This window comes from Physella acuta, unplaced genomic scaffold, assembly GCF_028476545.2.
Source record: "Physella acuta isolate Inbredline_101_S28 unplaced genomic scaffold, ASM2847654v3 ptg000081l, whole genome shotgun sequence".
Taxonomy (NCBI): domain Eukaryota; kingdom Metazoa; phylum Mollusca; class Gastropoda; family Physidae; genus Physella; species Physella acuta.
The window spans coordinates 501,523-523,697 of record NW_026731601.1 but is presented as its reverse complement, the minus strand read 5'-3'; the positions used below and the strand labels follow the sequence as shown (position 1 = coordinate 523,697).

Below are 22,175 nucleotides of genomic sequence, written 5' to 3'. Positions count from 1 at the left end.
CAAACCCCTGATTATACTTATCCAAATTAATAAACAAAAGTGTTAACAAAATGTCTAGTACATTACTAGAAATTGTTTGAATATATCTAGCCGTAATAAGCAGGAAGACATTTTGTACGCATTTCACCAATGTTATAAAATGATCAATTTTCGTTAAAAATACTTTATGGCAACAACCATTTGAAACCATTTGGAACCATTTGAAACCATTTGAAACCATTTGAAACCATTTGAAACCATTTGAAACCATTTGGAACCATTTGGAACCAGCTTTTCAAGCCTATTGTATTAAATATTTTAGAGCATTGCAAACATCCATAATAACAAGCTTTTTATATAATTACTAGACTACCCGTCATCTTCGGATAACTGAAGGTTTCGGGGGTCATCCATAAATGAGGTCACGTTTGTTTGACGATTTTTATCTTTCCCCTCCTCTCGCCACTGTCACACATCGTCACAAAAAGTTAGACAAAAAGTTAGACAAAAAGTTAGACAAAAAGTTAGACCCCACATTGAAAAAAACGTCACACCTCAGCCAACAAATTTTGTCTTTTAAAATCACCGATTTCAGCGGAGCTTGGGTCTGACTCTATGCGCTCATAAGCTGAGGTCACAGAAACAGGTGAACTCTACTGCCCTACTTCACCGGCCCCATATCACGCCAAGTCCAAAATGCAACAGACAGACAAACAGACAGTCAAGCATGGGTCGCTAAATTATCTATTGTATACTTTTACTAATGTTTAGGAAGCGACCCACGCTTTTCTTTATAGTTATTTAAAAAGTAGTGTATTTAACTGTTTAAAGAAAAACATTTATTACATAAAACCTTGTTATTTAAACGTTTTTTTGTATTCTTTTCAGTACTTTAAAAATTTTAATACAATAGCAGATGTACCCGAAATTTCCCTCTCCTGTTTCCATCTAGACAGACTGGATTAAGACAGCGGAAGCAAGTTAAGGGATATGCTCAGTTTATTTCTATATTTTTTTTACAATGTAGAATCTAAAGCCCTTTGAATAATGTTACCATGTTTTTGGCATATAAAAGTAAGTATTAAACAGCCAAAAAAAGGGTTGAAAACAATTTTGGTTGTCATGGAAACCCGAAAAAACATCCGCCATTTTGAACTTTTTGGTACTTTTAAAAACGCTAAGGCTTTTTTGTGTGTTTATGCACATATGGCAATCACATTTAAAAGGTTATATTTCAGTATGTATTGAAACTTTTGTCACAACAACTTTTTGGAAGAGCTACTGGTCAGAATTCTACAAGGTCTGAAAAATCGCACCCTTTTTAGTATGCAAAAGTTTCAAAATTTGCATTTTAGTTACCATAAACTTGTTTCCCCATGAAAGCCATCATAATTCCCTCGCGAGAAAAGTTTTATTTTTGTATGAAGAACAACTACAGCTCGGTAGAAATCAGTGTTTTTAGAAGACAAAAACCTTTTGACTGAGGTGTGATGTGTCTTAGTGGACTGACTTTTAGTGTCGATGTTAACAGTGGAGAAAGATAAAACTTGTCAAACAAGCGTGACGTTATTTATGAATGACCCCTCAGTCGTCCAAGGGCTAAAAGGTGGTCTTTTAATTACATAAAAGCTTAAAACAATTTTTTATGAATGTTTTTCATCAAGTCAATTTTTCTCTTTTTTTGTCTCATCGAGTCACCTGACGATCGCAGGCAAATCAATCACAGAGAAAATCGAAGTTTCATTTCAATACTAGTGACGTCACATTATCGATTTCAGAATCTTGTAGCACCCGCCCCCCGTTGGATTTATCAGCTAGCTAATGGTTATATGGTAGCTGCTCTCTACATCAGCTAGCTAATGGTTATATGCTAGCTGCTCTCTACATCAGCTAGCTGTTAGTTATATGCTAGCTGCTCTCTACATCAGCTAGCTAATGGTTATATGCTAGCTGCTCTCTACATCAGCTAGCTAATGGTTATATGGTAGCTGCTCTCTACATCAGCTAGCTAATGGTTATATGGTAGCTGCTCTCTACATCAGCTAGCTAATGGTTATATGCTAGCTGCTCTCTACATCAGCTAGCTAATGGTTATATGGTAGCTGCTCTCTACATCAGCTAGCTAATGGTTATTTGGTAGCTGCTCTCTACATCAGCTAGCTAATGGTTATATGCTAGCTGCTCTCTACATCAGCTAGCTGTTAGTTATATGCTAGCTGCTCTCTACATCAGCTAGCTAATGGTTATATGCTAGCTGCTCTCTACATCAGCTAGCTGTTGGTTATATGCTAGCTGCTCTCTACATCAGCTAGCTAATGGTTATATGCTAGCTGCTCTCTACATCAGCTAGCTAATGGTTATATGGTAGCTGCTCTCTACATCAGCTAGCTGTTAGTTATATGCTAGCTGCTGTCTACACCAGCTAGCTGTTGGCTACATCAGCTAGCTGTTGGCTACTTCAGGTAGTCAAAGCTACTGACTACATTAACTATCAATAGCTACTGGCTACATCAGCTATCTATATCGCAGTGTGTGCACTCGGTGACGCACGACTGAACAACATCCGGCTGTGAGACGGCGCGAGAGGGCGCGAGAGCGGCGCGAGAGCGGCACCCAGGGTCCGCCAGTCGACAGGACAGTCCCGTCCAACATCCAGTGTTTGCAGGACGCTGGACAGAGGACCTTTCTCTGCTGGACTTATGCTTCTCTTGTCAGCTGCTGTGTCGTCGGCTGACAGTTGCTAGGCAACCATCAACTCGGCCTGCCACTGGTGTGTTCTCTGTGTGTCTTGTGTCGTGGTCACAACCCGCTGTCTGGTGTGTTCCATGGATAGAAATTGTTTGGGTCGTGCTCACAGCTCGCTTCGTCCGTTTTAAGTTCTAGTCACTGGCTAGCAACTAGACTTGGATGTGAAGGTCACATGACACTGGCTAGCAACTAGACTTGGATGTGAAGGTCACATGACACTGGCCAGCAACTAGACTTGGATGTGAAGGTCACATGACACTGGCCAGCAACTAGACTTGGATGTGAAGGTCACATGACATCAAGATGCTCCCGGTGTTTGTCCCCCCACTCCTAACACCAGGTCTATCTTCCTACATGGCCATCGCCTGCGTCTACAGCGTTTTCCAATACAGAAACAAATTTCGTTGACGTCGTGTAGAGATCTTGTGCTACACACACAGGCTGTGCTGGAGAATTTTTTAGTGATCAACATTTAGACACCTTTTGGATACACCATCAGAAGACACCTTAGGGTGACGCCATCGGGTGACACCATCGGTTGACACCATGGAGGTACTTCTACAAAACCCCGTGTTCCAAATGAAGATGAAAAGTTTAAGTCCAACAACAAGGGTAGGTAACTCATTCAGTCATTATGGTAGGTAACTTATTCAGTCATTAGGGTAACTAACTCATTCAGTCATCAGGGTTGGTAACTCATTCAGTCATCAGGGTAGGTAACTCATTCAGTCATTAAGGTAACTAACTCATTCAGTCATTAGGGTAGGTAACTCACTCAGTCACTAGGGTAAGTAACTCATTCAGTCCATTCACTAGGGTAAGTAACTCATTCAGTCATTAGGGTAACTAACTCATTCAGTCATTAGGGTAGGTAACTCATTCAGTCATTAGGGTAGGTAACTCATTCAGTCATTAGGGTATGTAACTCATTCAGTCATTAGGGTAAGTAACTCATTCAGTCATTAGGGTAGGTAACTCATTCAGTCAGTAGGGTAAGTAACTCATTCAGTCATTAGGGTAGGTAACTCATTCAGTCAGTAGGGTAGGTAACTCATTCAGTGACTAGAATAGGTAACTCATTCAGTCATTAGGGTAGGTAACTCATGCAGTCCATTCACTAGTGTAAGTAACTCATTCAGTCATTAGGGTAGGTAACTCATTCAGTCATTAGGGTAGGTAACTCACTCAGTCATTACGGTAGGTAACTTATTCTGCCATTAGGGTAACTAACTCATTCAGTCATTAGGGTAGGTAACTCATTCAGTCATTAGGGTATGTAACTCATTCAGTCATTAGGGTAAGTAACTCATTCAGTCATTAGGGTAGGTAACTCATTCAGTCAGTAGGGTAGGTAACTCATCCAGTGACTAGAATAGGTAACTCATTCAGTCATTAGGGTAGGTAACTCATGCAGTCCATTCACTAGGGTAAGTAACTCATTCAGTCATTAGGGTAGGTAACTCATTCAGTCATTAGGGTAGGTAACTCACTCAGTCATTACGGTAGGTAACTTATTCTGCCATTAGGGTAGGTAACTCATTCAATCACTAGGGTAGGTAACTCATTCAGTCATTAGGGTAGGTAACTCATTCAGTCATTAGGGTAGGTAACTCATTCAGTCATTATGGTAGGTAACTCATTCAGTCATTATGGTAGGTAACTCATTCAGTGACTAGAATAGGTAACTCATTCAGTCATTAGGGTAGGTAACTCATTCAGTCATTATGGTAGGTAACTCATTCAGTCACTAGAATCGGTAACTCATTCAGTCATTATGGTAGGTAACTCATTCAGTCACTAGAATCTGTAACTCATTCAGTCATTAGGGTAGGTAACTCATTCAGTCACTAGGGTAGGTAACTCATTCAGTCATTAAGGTAAGTAACTCATTCAGTCATTAGGGTAGGTAACTTATTCAGTCCATTATCTAGGGTAGGTAACTCATTCAGTGACTAGGGTAGGTAACTCATGCAGTCATTATGGTAAGTAACTCATTCAGTCATTAGGGTAGGTAACTCATTCAGTCATTAGGGTAAGTAACTCATTCAGTCATTAGGGTAGGTAACTCATTCAGTCATTAGGGTAGGTAACTCATTCAGTCATTAGGGTAGGTAACTCATTCAGTCATTATTGTAGGTAACTCACTCAGTCATTAGGGTAGGTAACTCATTCAGTCATTAGGGTAGGTAACTCACTCAGTAATTAGGGTAGGTAACTCATTCAGTCACTAGGGTAGATAACTCATTCAGTCATTAGGGTAACTAACTCATTCAGTCATTAGGGTAGGTAACTCATTCAGTCATTAGGGTAAGTAACTCATTCACTCATTAGGGTAGGTTACTCATTCAGTCATTAGGGTAGGTAACTCATTCAATCAGTAGGGTAGCTAACTCATTCAGTCATTAGGGTAGGTAACTCATTCAGTCAATAGGGTAACTAACTCATTCAGTCATTAGGGTAGGTAACTAATTCAGTCATTAGGGTAGGTAACTCATTCAGTCATTAGGGTAGGTAACTCATTCAGTCATTAGGGTAGGTAACTCATTCAGTCCATTCACTAGGGTAACTAACTCATTCAGTCATTAGGGTAGGTAACTCATTCAGTCACTAGGGTAGATAACTCATTCAGTCATTAGGGTAACTAACTCATTCACTCATTAGGGTAGGTTACTCATTCAGTCATTAGGGTAGGTAACTCATTCAATCAGTAGGGTAGGTAACTCATTCAGTCATTAGGGTAGGTAACTCATTCAGTCAATAGGGTAACTAACTCATTCAGTCATTAGGGTAGGTAACTAATTCAGTCATTAGGGTAGGTAACTCATTCAGTCATTAGGGTAGGTAACTCATTCAGTCATTAGGGTAGGTAACTCATTCAGTCATTAGGGTAGGTAACTCATTCAGTCCATTCACTAGGGTAACTAACTCATTCAGTCATTAGGGTAGGTAACTCATTCAGTCATTAGGGTAGGTAACTCATTCAGTCACTAGGGTAGGTAACTCATTCAGTCTTTAGGGTAGGTAACTCATTTAGTCAGTGGGGTAGGTAACCCAACAGACCTTCTCCTTTAGCCCAACAGACCTTCTCCTTTAGCCCAACAGACCTTCTCCTTTAGCCCAACAGACCTTCTCCTTTAGCCCAACAGACCTTCTCCTTTAGCTAGCCCAACAGACCTTCTCCTTTAGCCCAACAGACCTTCTCCTTTAGCTAGCCCAACAGACCTTCTCCTTTAGCCCAACAGACCTTCTCCTTTAGCCCAACAGACCTTCTCCTTTAGCCCAACAGACCTTCTCCTTTAGCTTAACAGACCTTCTCCTTTAGCTAGCCCAACAGACCTTCTCCTTTAGCCCAACAGACCTTCTCCTTTAGCCCAACAGACCTTCTCCTTTAGCCCAACAGACCTTCTCCTTCAGCTAGCCCAACAGACCTTCTCCTTTAGCTAGCCCAACAGACCTTCTCCTTTAGCTAGCCCAACAGACCTTCTCCTTTAGCCCAACAGACCTCCTCCTTTAGCCCAACAGACCTTCTCCTTTAGCCCAACAGACCTTCTCCTTTAGCTAGCCCAACAGACCTTCTCCTTTAGCCCAACAGACCTTCTCCTTTAGCTAGCCCAACAGACCTTCTCCTTTAGCTAGCCCAACAGACCTTCTCCTTTAGCCCAACAGACCTCCTCCTTTAGCCCAACAGACCTCCTCCTTTAGCCCAACAGACCTTCTCCTTTAGCTAGCCCAACAGACCTTCTCCTTTAGCTAGCCCAACAGACCTCCTCCTTTAGCCCAACAGACCTTCTCCTTTAGCTAGCCCAACAGACCTTCTCCTTTAGCTAGCCCAACAGACCTTCTCCTTTAGCTAGCCCAACAGACCTTCTCCTTTAGCCCAACAGACCTTCTCCTTTAGCCCAACAGACCTTCTCCTTTAGCTAGCCCAACAGACCTTCTCCTTTAGCCCAACAGACCTTCTCCTTTAGCCCAACAGACCTTCTCCTTTAGCCCAACAGACCTTCTCCTTTAGCCCAACAGACCTTCTCCTTTAGCTAGCCCAACAGACCTTCTCCTTTAGCTAGCCCAACAGACCTTCTCCTTTAGCCCAACAGACCTTCTCCTTTAGCACAACAGACCTTCTCCTTTAGCTAGCCCAACAGACCTTCTCCTTTAGCTAGCCCAACAGACCTTCTCCTTTAGCCCAACAGACCTTCTCCTTTAGCTAGCCCAACAGACCTTCTCCTTTAGCCCAACAGACCTTCTCCTTTAGCCCAACAGACCTTCTCCTTTAGCCCAACAGACCTTCTCCTTTAGCCCAACAGACCTTCTCCTTTAGCTAGCCCAACAGACCTTCTCCTTTAGCCCAACAGACCTTCTCCTTTAGCCCAACATACCTTCTCCTTTAGCCCAACAGACCTTCTCCTTTAGCCCAACAGACCTTCTCCTTTAGCTAGCCCAACAGACCTTCTCCTTTAGCCCAACAGACCTTCTCCTTTAGCACAACAGACCTTCTCCTTTAGCTAGCCCAACAGACCTTCTCCTTTAGCTAGCCCAACAGACCTTCTCCTTTAGCCTAACAGACCTTCTCCTTTAGCTAGCCCAACAGACCTTCTCCTTTAGCCCAACAGACCTTCTCCTTTAGCCCAACAGACCTTCTCCTTTAGCCCAACAGACCTTCTCCTTTAGCCCAACAGACCTTCTCCTTTAGCCCAACAGACCTTCTCCTTTAGCCCAACAGACCTTCTCCTTTAGCTAGCCCAACAGACCTTCTCCTTTAGCTAGCCCAACAGACCTTCTCCTTTAGCTAGCCCAACAGACCTTCTCCTTTAGCTAGCCCAACAGACCTTCTACTTTAGCAAGCCCAACAGACCTTCTCCTTTAGCCAAACAGACCTTCTCCTTTAGCTAGCCCAACAGACCTTCTCCTTTAGCCCAACAGACCTTCTCCTTTAGCCCAACAGACCTTCTCCTTTAGTCCAACAGACCTTCTCCTTTAGCTAGCCCAACAGACCTTCTCCTTTAGCCCAACAGACCTTCTCCTTTAGCCCAACAGACCTTCTCCTTTAGCACAACAGACCTTCTCCTTTAGCCCAACAGACCTTCTCCTTTAGCTAGCCCAACAGACCTTCTCCTTTAGCCCAACAGACCTTCTCCTTTAGCTAGCCCAACAGACCTTCTCCTTTAGCCCAACAGACCTTCTCCTTTAGCTAGCCCAACAGACCTTCTCCTTTAGCCCAACAGACCTTCTCCTTTAGCCCAACAGACCTTCTCCTTTAGCTAGCCCAACAGACCTTCTCCTTTAGCCCAACAGACCTTCTCCTTTAGCCCAACAGACCTTCTCCTTTAGCCCAACAGACCTTCTCCTTTAGCTTGCCCAACAGACCTTCTCCTTTATCCCAACAGACCTTCTCCTTTAGCCCAACAGACCTTCTCCTTTAGCTAGCCCAACAGACCTTCTCCTTTAGCCCAACAGACCTTCTCCTTTAGCCCAACAGACCTTCTCCTTTAGCTAGCCCAACAGACCTTCTCCTTTATCCCAACAGACCTTCTCCTTTAGCCCAACAGACCTTCTCCTTTAGCTAGCCCAACAGACCTTCTCCTTTAGCCCAACAGACCTTCTCCTTTAGCCCAACAGACCTTCTCCTTTAGCTAGCCCAACAGACCTTCTCCTTTAGCCCAACAGACCTTCTCCTTTAGCCCAACAGACCTTCTCCTTTAGCCCAACAGACCTTCTCCTTTAGCCCAACAGACCTTCTCCTTTAGCCCAACAGACCTTCTCCTTTAGCCCAACAGATATTCTCCTTTAGCTAGCCCAACAGACCTTCTCCTTTAGCTAGCCCAACAGACCTTCTCCTTTAGCCCAACAGACCTTCTCCTTTAGCTAGCCCAACAGACCTTCTCCTTTAGCCCAACAGACCTTCTCTTTAGCTAGCCCAACAGACCTTCTCCTTTAGCCCAACAGACCTTCTCCTTTAGCCCAACAGACCTTCTCCTTTAGCTAGCCCAACAGACCTTCTCCTTTAGCCCAACAGACCTTCTCCTTTAGCCCAACAGACCTTCTCCTTTAGCCCAACAGACCTTCTCCTTTAGCTTGCCCAACAGACCTTCTCCTTTATCCCAACAGACCTTCTCCTTTAGCCCAACAGACCTTCTCCTTTAGCTAGCCCAACAGACCTTCTCCTTTAGCCCAACAGACCTTCTCCTTTAGCCCAACAGACCTTCTCCTTTAGCTAGCCCAACAGACCTTCTCCTTTATCCCAACAGACCTTCTCCTTTAGCCCAACAGACCTTCTCCTTTAGCTAGCCCAACAGACCTTCTCCTTTAGCCCAACAGACCTTCTCCTTTAGCCCAACAGACCTTCTCCTTTAGCTAGCCCAACAGACCTTCTCCTTTAGCCCAACAGACCTTCTCCTTTAGCCCAACAGACCTTCTCCTTTAGCCCAACAGACCTTCTCCTTTAGCCCAACAGACCTTCTCCTTTAGCCCAACAGACCTTCTCCTTTAGCCCAACAGACCTTCTCCTTTAGCTAGCCCAACAGACCTTCTCCTTTAGCCCAACAGACCTTCTCCTTTAGCCCAACAGACCTTCTCCTTTAGCTAGCCCAACAGACCTTCTCCTTTAGCCCAACAGACCTTCTCCTTTAGCCCAACAGACCTTCTCCTTTAGCCCAACAGACCTTCTCCTTTAGCCCAACAGACCTTCTCCTTTAGCCCAACAGACCTTCTCCTTTAGCCCAACAGACCTTCTCCTTTAGCCCAACAGACCTTCTCCTTTAGCTAGCCCAACAGACCTTCTCCTTTAGCCCAACAGACCTTCTCCTTTAGCCCAACAGACCTTCTCCTTTAGCTAGCCCAACAGACCTTCTCCTTTAGCCCAACAGACCTTCTCCTTTAGCCCAACAGACCTTCTCCTTTAGCCCAACAGACCTTCTCCTTTAGCTTGCCCAACAGACCTTCTCCTTTATCCCAACAGACCTTCTCCTTTAGCCCAACAGACCTTCTCCTTTAGCTAGCCCAACAGACCTTCTCCTTTAGCCCAACAGACCTTCTCCTTTAGCCCAACAGACCTTCTCCTTTAGCTAGCCCAACAGACCTTCTCCTTTATCCCAACAGACCTTCTCCTTTAGCCCAACAGACCTTCTCTTTTAGCTAGCCCAACAGACCTTCTCCTTTAGCCCAACAGACCTTCTCCTTTAGCCCAACAGACCTTCTCCTTTAGCTAGCCCAACAGACCTTCTCCTTTAGCCCAACAGACCTTCTCCTTTAGCCCAACAGACCTTCTCCTTTAGCCCAACAGACCTTCTCCTTTAGCCCAACAGACCTTCTCCTTTAGCCCAACAGACCTTCTCCTTTATCCCAACAGACCGTCGCTAATTTGAAGCTGACAAAAATGGCGTCCTATCAATTATAAATTGACCTACAATCAGCCTGCCTTTGTTTAAAACTCAAGAACTAAAAAATTGATTGTTTTTTGAGCTTTGTAAATCGATAGGTTGAAGCAGGCTGTACATGAAACCCCCCACCCCCCCCCCCCCCCCCCCACCCCATCCCATCCCCACCCTATTACTAGCCGCAGTGTATTGTTTTCTCAGTAATCAATGACGTTATTTCAATAATCGATACCGTTATTTCAGGAATCGTTTTGCTAGTTGCTGTACTTGCACTACATTTTAAGCCGAGAATCGCAGTGTTCACTAACTACTGGTTGTAGCTTCCTCAATAGCTCGACAGTCCAAGTTTTCAAAAGTCAGTCTTGAACTTTAGAAAACTTCTGACACATTCTAGATCTTAAGTTTTCAAAAGTCAGTCTTGAACTTTAGAAAACTTCTGACATTCTAGATCTTAAGTTTTTCAAATGTCAGTCTTGAACTTAAGAAGAAAACTTCTGACACATTCTAGATCTTAAGTTTTCAAAAGTCAGTCGTGAATTTTAAATAAACTTCTGACACATCTGATGCGGATCTTGTCAGGGGGTGGGGGATGGGAGGTGGGGAGAATTCCGCTAAAATTTATCGTCGAGTGGCCTTGACCTTAATAAATTTGTGGCAATCACGTGACAAAGTGATTGACCAAGAAATGAAGAACTCCGGCCATGAAGTGACCTGTACATGACCCGACCAGTTCAAAAGCCGACAGATCGGCTCACAAGGTCCCAGACATTTTCTCTGAGATATTTCTCTCATATATTTTGTCTCAAAAATTATTTCTGAGATAGTTTGACTGAGATAGTTTGTCCAGCCATCCATCAGTCAATAACCGGAAGTGATTACTTTAAATGTGTCACGGGATAAATTTTTTCGTGACGTCACGGGATCAATTTTTTTCGTGACGTCACGGGATCAATTTTTCGTGACGTCACCGGATCAATTTTTTTCGTGACCTCACGGGATCAATTTTTTCGTGACGTCACGGGATTAGTTTTCCGTGACGTCACGGGATGAATGTCTCGTGACGTCACGGGATCAATGTTTCGTGACGTCACGGGATACATTTTTTTCGTGACGTCACGGGATCAATGTTTCGTGACGTCACGGGATCAATTTTTTTCGTGACGTCACGGGATCAATGTTTCGTGACGTCACGGGATCAACGTTTCGTGACGTCACGGGATCAATTTTTTTTCGTGACGTCACGGGATCAATGTCGCGTGACGTCACAGCTTGGTGATTTTTATTTGAAAACATCAAAGAGATCTGCTGGTACAATCGTGTTCAACACAAAGCTGTCAAATGTTGTAAGTGATGCGATGGACATGTGTTGTTACCGTCATTGAATAAACGAATAAATATCTACAGCCTTCACAATCAGTTTAGTCGTTGGCCGATTCCCGCATTAAAAAGGGGTTGAAAATCTACCTTAAAATTCCATTCGCTCACAAGCCCACCCAAGGGGCACTTGAAATTTTCTCAAGTGAATGTCATGTGTCCACTCAAGTAAATGTCATGTGTCCACTCAAGTAAATGTCACGTGTCCACTCAAGTAAATGTCATGTGTCCACTCAAGTAAATGTCATGTGTCCACTCAAGTAAATGTCATGTGTCCACACAAGTAAATGTCTTGTGTCCATTCAAATGTCATGTGTTCACTCAAGTAAATGTCATGTGTCCACTCAAGTAAATGTCATGTGTCCACTCAAATGTAATGTGTCCACTCAAGTAAATGCCATGTGTCCACTTAAGTAAATGTCATGTGTCCACTCAAGTAAATGTCATGTGTCCACTCAAGTAAATGTCATGTGTCCACACAAGTAAATGTCTTGTGTCCATTCAAATGTCATGTGTTCACTCAAGTAAATGTCATGTGTCCGCTCAAGTAAATGTCATGTGTCCACTCAAATGTCATGTGTCCACTCAAGTAAATGTCATGTGTCCACTTAAATGTCATGTGTCCACTCAAGTAAATGTCATGTGTCCACTCAAGTAAATGTCATGTGTCCACTCAAATAAATGTCATGTGTCCACTCAAGTAAATGTCGTGTGTCCACTCAAATGTCATGTGTCCACTCAAGTAAATTTCATGTGTCCACTCAAACGTCGTGTGTCCACTCAAGTAAATTTCATGTGTCCACTCAAATGTCATGTGTCCACTCAAGTAAATGTCATGTGTCCACTCAAGTAAATGTCATGTGTCCACTCAAATGTCGTGTGTCCACTCAAGTGTCATGTGTCCACTCAAGTAAATTTCATGTGTCCACTCAAATGTCGTGTGTCCACTCAAGTAAATTTCATGTGTCCACTCAAATGTCATGTGTCCACTCAAGTAAATGTCATGTGTCCACTCACGTAAATGTCATGTGTCCACTCAGGTAAATGTCATATGTCCACTCAAGTAAATGTCGTGTGTCCACTCAAATGTCATGTGTCCACTCAAGTAAATGTCGTGTGTCCACTCAAATGTCATGTGTCCACTCAACTAAATGTCATGTGTCCGCTCAAATGTCGTGTGTCCACTCAAGTAAGTGTCATGTGTCCACTCAAATGTCATGTGTCCACTCAAGTAAATGTCATGTGTCCACTCAAATGTCATGTGTCCACTCAAGTAAATGTCGTGTGTCCACTCAAATGTCATGTGTCCACTGAACTAAATGTCATGTGTCCACTCAAGTAAATGTCATGTGTCCACTCAAGTAAATGTCATGTGTCCACACAAGTAAATGTCGTGTGTCCACTCAAATGTCATGTGTCCACTCAAGTAAATGTCATGTGTTCACTCAAGTAAATGTCATGTGTCCACTCAAGTAAATGTCATGTGTCCACTCAAATGTCATGTGTCCACTCAAGTAAATGTCATGTGTCCACTTAAGTAAATGTCATGTGTCCACTCAAGTAAATGTCATGTGTCCACTCAAGTAAATGTCATGTGTCCACACAAGTAAATTTCATGTGTCCACTCAAATGTCGTGTGTCCACTCAAGTAAATGTCATGTGTCCACTCAGGTAAATGTCATGTGTCCACTCAAGTAAATGTCATGTGTCCACTCACGTAAATGTCATGTGTCCACTCAGGTAAATGTCATATGTCCACTCAAGTAAATGTCGTGTGTCCACTCAAATGTCATGTGTCCACTCAAGTAAATGTCGTGTGTCCACTCAAATGTCATGTGTCCACTCAACTAAATGTCATGTGTCCGCTCAAATGTCGTGTGTCCACTCAAGTAAGTGTCATGTGTCCACTCAAATGTCATGTGTCCACTCAAGTAAATGTCATGTGTCCACTCAAATGTCATGTGTCCACTCAAGTAAATGTCGTGTGTCCACTCAAATGTCATGTGTCCACTCAAGTAAATTTCATGTGTCCACTCAAATGTCGTGTGTCCACTCAAGTAAATTTCATGTGTCCACTCAAATGTCGTGTGTCCACTCAAATGTCATGTGTCCACTCAAGTAAATTTCATGTGTCCACTCAAATGTCGTGTGTCCACTCAAGTAAATTTCATGTGTCCACTCAAATGTCATGTGTCCACTCAAGTAAATGTCATGTGTCCACTCAAGTAAATGTCATGTGTCCACTCAAGTAAATGTCATGTGTCCACTCACGTAAATGTCATGTGTCCACTCAAGTAAATGTCATATGTCCACTCAAGTAAATGTCGTGTGTCCACTCAAATGTCATGTGTCCGCTCAAGTAAATGTCGTGTGTCCACTCAAATGTCATGTGTCCACTCAAGTAAATGTCATATGTCCACTCAAGTAAATGTCGTGTGTCCACTCAAATGTCATGTGTCCGCTCAAGTAAATGTCGTGTGTCCACTCAAATGTCATGTGTCCACTCAACTAAATGTCATGTGTCCACTCAAATGTCGTGTGTCCACTCAAGTAAGTGTCATGTGTCCACTCACGTAAATGTCATGTGTCCACTCAAGTAAATGTCATGTGTCCACTCAAATGTCATTTGTCCACTCAAGTAAATGTCATGTGTCCACTCAAGTAAATGTCATATGTCCACTCAAGTAAATGTCGTATGTCCACTCAAATGTCATGTGTCCACTCAAGTAAATGTCATATGTCCACTCAAATGTCATGTGTCCACTCAAGTAAATGTCATGTGTCCACTCAAGTAAATGTCGTTTGTCCCCAGCGATGGTTTATCGAGTCGCTGATCGATCTGTTCGATCAAGAGTCAGAGTTTGTGATCGACGTGATCGAGGATTGCAGGGAGGAGATGAGAGAGACGGCAGACAGATACAGAGATGAGGCGGAACAGCTGAGGGCGGCGTCACGGCTGTTACGTGAGTAACAGATACTTGTCCCATCTACCACAGATAGTTGTCCCATCTACCACAGATACTTGTCCCATCTACCACAGATACTTGTCCCTTCTACCACAGATACTTGTCCCATCTACCACAGATACTTGTCCCATCTACCACAGATACTTGTCCCTTCTACCACAGATACTTGTCCCATCTACCACAGATATTTGTCCCATCTACCACAGATACTTGTCCCCTTGTCCTATCTACCACAGATACTTGTCCCATCTACCACAGATAGTTGTCCCATCTACCACAGATACTTGTCCCATCTACCACAGATACTTGTCCCATCTACCAGAGATACTTGTCCCATCTACCACAGATATTTGTCCCATCTACCACAGATACTTGTCCCATCTACCACAGATATTTGTCCCATTTACCACAGATACTTGTCCCATCTACCACAGATACTTGTCCCATCTACCACAGATAGTTGTCCCATCTACCACAGATACTTGTCCCATCTACCACAGATACTTGTCCCTTCTACCACAGATACTTGTCCCATCTACCACAGATACTTTTCCCATCTACCACAGATAGTTGTCCCTTCTACCACAGATACTTGTCCCATCTACCACAGATACTTGTCCCTTCTACCACAGATACTTGTCCCATCTACCACAGATACTTTTCCCATCTACCACAGATAGTTGTCCCTTCTACCACAGATACTTGTCCCATCTACCACAGATACTTGTCCCATCTACCACAGATACTTGTCCCTTCTACCACAGATACTTGTCCCATCTACCACAGATACTTTTCCCATCTACCACAGATAGTTGTCCCTTCTACCACAGATACTTGTCCCTTCTACCACAGATACTTGTCCCTTCTACCACAGATACTTGTCCCATCTATCACAGATACTTGTCCCATCTACCACAGATACTTGTCCCTTCTACCACAGATACTTGTCCCATCTACCACAGATATTTGTCCCATCTACCACAGATATTTGTCCCATCTACCACAGATACTTGTCCCATCTACCACAGATACTTGTCCCATCTACCACAGATACTTGTCCCATCTACCACAGATACTTGTCCCATCTATCACAGATACTTGTCCCATCTACCACAGATACTTGTCCCTTCTACCACAGATACTTGTCCCATCTACCACAGATATTTGTCCCATCTACCACAGATACTTGTCCCCTTGTCCCATCTACCACAGATACTTGTCCCCTTGTCCCATCTACCACAGATACTTGTCCCTTCTACCACAGATACTTGTCCCATCTACCACAGATATTTGTCCCATCTACCACAGATACTTGTCCCCTTGTCCCATCTACCACAGATACTTGTCCCATCTACCACAGATACTTGTCCCATCTACCACAGATACTTGTCCCATCTATCACAGATACTTGTCCCATCTACCACAGATACTTGTCCCTTCTACCACAGATACTTGTCCCATCTACCACAGATATTTGTCCCATCTACCACAGATACTTGTCCCCTTGTCCCATCTACCACAGATACTTGTCCCATCTACCACAGATACTTGTCCCATCTACCACAGATACTTGTCCCATCTACCACAGATACTTGTCCCCTTGTCCCATCTACCACAGATACTTGTCCCATCTACCACAGATACTTGTCCCATCTACCACAGATACTTGTCCCATCTACCACAGATACTTGTCCCATCTATCACAGATACTTGTCCCTTCTACCACAGATACTTGTCCCATCTACCACAGATATTTGTCCCATCTACCACAGATACTTGTCCCCTTGTCCCATCTACCACAGATACTTGTCCCATCTACCACAGATACTTGTCCCATCTACCACAGATACTTGTCCCATCTACCACAGATACTTGTCCCATCTACCACAGATACTTGTCCCATCTACCACAGATACTTGTCCCATCTACCACAGATACTTGTCCCATCTACCACAGATACTTGTCCCATCTACCACAGATACTTGTCCCCTTGTCCCATCTACCACAGATACTTGTCCCATCTACCACAGATACTTGTCCCATCTACCACAGATACTTGTCCCATCTACCACAGATATTTGTCCCATCTACCACAGATACTTGTCCCCTTGTCCCATCTACCACAGATACTTGTCCCATCTACCATAGATACTTGTCCCATCTACCACAGATACTTGTCCCATCTACCACAGATACTTGTCCCATCTACCACAGATACTTGTCCCATCTACCACAGATTTTGTCCCATCTACCACAGATACTTGTCCCATCTACCACAGATACTTGTCCCATCTACCACAGATACTTGTCCCATCTACCACAGATTTTGTCCCATCTACCACAGATACTTGTCCCATCTACCACAGATACTTGTCCCATCTACCATAGATACTTGTGTCTATGGATGCCAACAACACTGTCACGTCAATACATGTGTCTTATCAGTTGGACGCACAGCTTCCGTCCCCACTCCCCCCCCCCTTCCGTCCAACAAAAGTGTCCCCCACTCCCCCTCCCCTCACTACCGTCCTACCTGACACTGTCCGCCTATAAACAAGAGCTTAGTTGGGTCATCAGAGGATTCTAGTGCAGGCGTGAGCACCCCCCCCCCAGTATTGGTAGTATAGGTGTATTTTATCAATGGGGAGGGGGATGAGGCTAAGTGTGTGTGTGTGTGGGGGGGGGAGTGGGTGGGCGGGGCTTGAAGATAGTGACGGGGGGGGAGGCTTTAAAGAAAGTAGCCAGCGAGGTGTCTCGTGTCTAATGAGAGAATACAACGTCAATAGCACATCGATAACCCGATCAATATGATCAGGTTGAGAGGCAAACAACAAAGACATGTATTGATTTTAACCAGTCATGTCCGTATATTTGATCGATCTTACGGCCTTCATTGGCCACAGTAAAACTTTCAATGGCCATGGTACAACCTTCAATGGCCATGGTACAACCTTCAATGGCCATGGTACTACATCATACAACCTTCAATGGCCATGGTACTACATCATACAACCTTCAATGGCCATGGTACAACCTTCAATGGCCATGGTACAACCTTCAATGGCCATGGTACTACATCATACAACCTTCAATGGCCATGGTACTACATGGTACAACCTTCAATGGCCATGGTATATAACGGTACAACATACAGTGCTAAAGCTACTCAGCACGTTGCCGTGGTAACGACATGCTGTAAAAACTAGACCGGGCACACAATTGTTTATTTACAACTCGTTTGTAAATCTCGAGTGTTTTCCAGTACTCGTCGCCGCTCCCCTCCAAACAAGATGTCCCGATAACCAGCGGTTAGTGGGGGTGGGTGGGTTGAAGTGAGTGTGGGGGGACGGGGGTAGAGGGGGGGGGGGGGGTTGTGGGATTGACCAAAGAGAAGCGCCTTTTCATGACGATGAAAAACAAAAAAATATCTAGCGACAAGAAACTTTTCCCCTCACAGAAACACGTCACAGAAAAAAAGTCACAGAAAAAAAGTCAAACATTTATTTTCATGGAATTTCCTCATGTCAATCTATTTACTAAGGATTTGAAGAATCAGAACATGTAACCATTTGAGACGTTTATTAGTAATTGGTCTCCATATGATATTTTGGTAGTCTGAAGTATTAGCTTTGAAGTTTTTAACTAGCAACACATTTTTCGACTAATTTAAAGTATTAACTTCACAGTCTATCATTTCTCGCCGTATGACTTCTGCTCCATTCTACCTTGCCTTGTCTGTGTACTAGATTTCAAATCAGCCCCTCCCCCCCCCCACCCTTGCTTTTTGCAGAAGAAAAGCGAGAATCTCCGGACCAATCACCAAAGAGATCAGTATCACGTGTCTCTGCCCCAAGCCGGCTGTCGTACAGCAAAGATCGCCGGACGCCGGAAGGCATACCGGAGTCGGTGCTGGCCACCAGACTACGTCAAAGGCGTCGGCGGATTATGACGTCAGATGAGGATGGGTGTAGGTCTCCGTCAGAGGCCGACCTCGCCAGCAGGTAACACCCACACACCAACACACCCAATCACACAACCACACACCCACACACCCACACACCCACACACACACAACCACACACCCACACACCCACACACACAACCACACACCCACACACCCACACACCCACCCACACACCCACACACCCACACACACACCCACACACCCACACACCCACACACCCACACACCCAATCACACAACCACACACCCACACACCCACACACCCACACACCCACACACAACCACACACCCACACACCCACAAACACTACACACACTACACATCACCCCCGCACCAAACGCCAACCTCACACCACACCCTCCCTCACACACCCTCCCTCCCTCACGTGTCACATCCTCCCTCACAGGTGCGCCTCCTCCCTCAGTGTCCCGTCCCTCCCCGTCCTGGGCAACGGTCGCATGACCACGCCCAGTGCGAGAACAACCCGAAGCCTACCTGTGACCCCCACAGTGCCGATGACCCCCACACTGCCGATGACCCCCACTATCCCTGGTGAGGTGGACGAAGAGGAAAGAAACAAAAAAATGCACGAAGTAAGTTTGGGGGTGGGGGATATTTACTGCTATCTTAATAGTTTGGGGGTGGGGGGGTACAAAAGCTTGGGGTGAAGGTAGACATGTTTGGGGGTGGGGGTAGACAAGTTTGGGGGTGGGGGGGTAGACATGTTTGGGGGTGTGTGGTAGAAAAGTTTGGGGGTGGGGGGTACACATGTTTGGGGGTGGGGGGTAGACATGTTTGGGGGTGGAGGGTACACATGTTTGGGGGTGGGGGGTAGACATGTTTGGGGGTGGGGTAGACAAGTTTGGGGGTGGGGGGTAGAAATGTTTGGGGGTGGGGGTAGACAAGTGTGGGGGTGAAGGTAGACATGTTTGGGGGTGGGGTAGACATGTTTGGGGGTGGAGGGTACACATGTTTGGGGGTGGGGGTAGACATGTTTGGGGGTGGGGGGGGTAGACATGTTTGGGGGTGTGTGGTAGAAAAGTTTGGGGGTGGGGGGTACACATGTTTGGGGGTGGGGGGTAGACATGTTTGGGGGTGGAGGGTAGACATGTTTGGGGGTGGGGGGTAGACATGTTTGGGGGTGGGGTAGACAAGTTTGGGGGTGGGGGGTAGAAATGTTTGGGGGTGGGGGTAGACAAGTGTGGGGGTGAAGGTAGACATGTTTGGGGGTGGGGTAGACATGTTTGGGGGGTGGAGGGTACACATGTTTGGGGGTGGGGGTAGACATGTTTGGGGGTGGGGGGGTAGACATGTTTGGGGGTGGGGTAGACAAGTTTGGGGTGTGTGGTAGAAAAGTTTGGGGGTGGGGGTACACATGTTTGGGGGTGGGGGGTAGACATGTTTGGGGGTGGAGGGTACACATGTTTGGGGGTGGGGGGTAGACATGTTTGGGGTGGGGGGTAGACAAGTTTGGGGTGTGTGGTAGAAAAGTTTGGGGGTGGGGGGTACAAAAGCTTGGGGTGAAGGTAGACATGTTTGGGGGTGGGTGGTAGACAAGTTTGGGGGTGGGGGGTAGACAAGTTTGGGGGTGGGGGGTACAAAAGCTTGGGGTGAAGGTAGACATGTTTGGGGGTGGGGGGTAGACATGTTTGGGGGTGGGGGGTAGACAAGTTTGGGGTGTGTGGTAGAAAAGTTTGGGGGTGGGGGGTACAAAAGCTTGGGGTGAAGGTAGACATGTTTGGGGGTGGGGGGTAGACAAGTTTGGGGTGTGTGGTAGAAAAGTTTGGGGGTGGGGGGTACAAAAGCTTGGGGTGAAGGTAGACATGTTTGGGGGTGGGGGGTAGACATGTTTGGGGGTGAAGGTACACATATTTTGGGGTGGGGGGTAGACATGTTCGGGCGTGGGGGTAGACAAGGGTAGACAAGTTTGGGGGTGGGGGTAGAAATGTTTGGGGGTGGGGGTAGACAAGTGTGGGGGTGAAGGTAGACATGGTTGGGGGGTGGGGGCTGATCATTAATCATGGTTGATATAAAAGTAAAAAAAAACCTATGACATGTGCATTACTTATGCCCGCCCCCCCCCCCCCCCCAGGAGAGCCGAGCCATCCTACAAACTATGAACACACGTGAGAGCCAGGCCGAGAGAGAACGGGAGAGGCAGCAGGAGCGGCTGGACAGGATCAGACGACAGAAAAGGTTCCTGGCAGAGGACAGGACCCAGCAGGCCCTGCAGCTGCTGGAGAAAGCTCTAGAAATGGACAGAGTGTAAGTACACAGGTCGTCCCCCCCCCCCCCCCCCCCACCTGCCAGAGTAGAGCTCTAGAGATGGACAGAGTGTAAGTACACAGGTCCCCCCCCCCCACCTGCCAGAGTAGAGCTCTAGAGATGGACAGAGTGTAAGTACACAGGTCCCCCCCCCCCCCACCTGCCAGAGTAGAGCTCTAGAGATGGACAGAGTGTAAGTACACAGGCCCCCCCCCCCCACCTGCCAGAGTAGAGCTCTAGACATGCACAGAGTGTAAGTACACACGTCCCCCCCCACCTGCCAGAGTAGAGCTCTAGAGATGGACAGAGTGTAAGTACACAGCCCCCCCCCTCCATCTGCCAGAGTAGAGAGGTATTGTTTTAAGTCCCTAACCTTGACCTTTAAATTATCTCTGACACGAACCTTATGAATCATGAATACCCTCAAAGCATCCCCTGACCCTGTGACCCCTGACCCTGACCTTTGACCTTCTACCTGCAGGTTAAATCAAGACAAGGAGCGGCAGGGCGTCCAGCTGAGGAGCAAGCTGGACGAGATGAAGAGGAAACGTGGCCAGAAGCAGAACGTCGAGTACGTCGAGGTCATCGAGCTGCAGGAAAAATAGTGGGCTCACTGGACTATTGACACGATCAATGGCTCGCTGGACTATTGACACGATCAATGGCTCCCTGGACTATTGACACAACCAAGGCCTCCTCTGCCAAAATATTTTCATTCATAACACCTTGTTGTTTTTTCTATGACATTGTTAAATACTTTTTTTATACCAGGTCATATTTGGGCCATATCAGATATCTTAACAATACTGAGAAAGTGTTAAAACTGTATATATATATATATATATATATATATATATATATATATATATATATATATATATATATATATATATATATATATATATATATATATATATATATATATAGTGGTATCTAAAGCTAAATTTTGTTCCTGTAAATATAAGCTCAATCCTTTTAAAGTATAACATTTAAAAATGTGTTTTATGAATTTGTAGCTTCCTTCTTACTGTTGAGTTCAACCTAGCTGCAGTCATATAATGACAGACCGACACAGTCATAGAACGACAGACCGACAGACTGACACAGTCATAGAACGACAGACCGACAGACCGACACAGTCGTAGAACGACAGACCGACAGACCGACACAGTCGTAGAACGACAGACCGACAGACCGACACAGTCGTAGAACGACAGACCGACAGACCGACACAGTCGTAGAACGACAGACCGACAGACCGACACAGAAAGTAGACACCTCATGGATGGTACCATCCCCATGACAAAATCTAAACTTGAAAGTGTTGCAAAATTACACAATTTATGCCAAAGTATATTTTACTTATTCTTGATTTTTTTTCTTAGTTTTTTAAATGAAATTATTTCTTTTGATTTTTTTTTACCTTGATGACAAGCAAGTTTATCATCCATCTAATTAGTAGCTAATTATTAGCTAATTAACTCAGGGCTACTAATAATACTATTCA

The 22,175-nt window shown here is 45.1% G+C and overlaps 1 protein-coding gene across 1 annotated transcript; it reads left to right on the top strand.

Annotated features, from left to right (window-relative positions):
• Positions 1 to 2,606: 2,606 nt before the first annotated feature.
• On the top strand, positions 2,607 to 21,488 carry LOC131957329 (putative uncharacterized protein DDB_G0271982). Its single transcript, XM_059322065.1, has 7 exons — positions 2,607 to 2,894; positions 3,015 to 3,339; positions 14,287 to 14,437; positions 18,231 to 18,441; positions 18,810 to 18,996; positions 20,496 to 20,668; positions 21,150 to 21,488. The coding sequence occupies exons 2-7, from the start codon at positions 3,274 to 3,276 to the stop codon at positions 21,271 to 21,273; spliced, it is 912 nt and encodes a 303-aa protein (XP_059178048.1). The 5' UTR covers positions 2,607 to 2,894; positions 3,015 to 3,273; the 3' UTR covers positions 21,274 to 21,488.
• Positions 21,489 to 22,175: the final 687 nt, after the last annotated feature.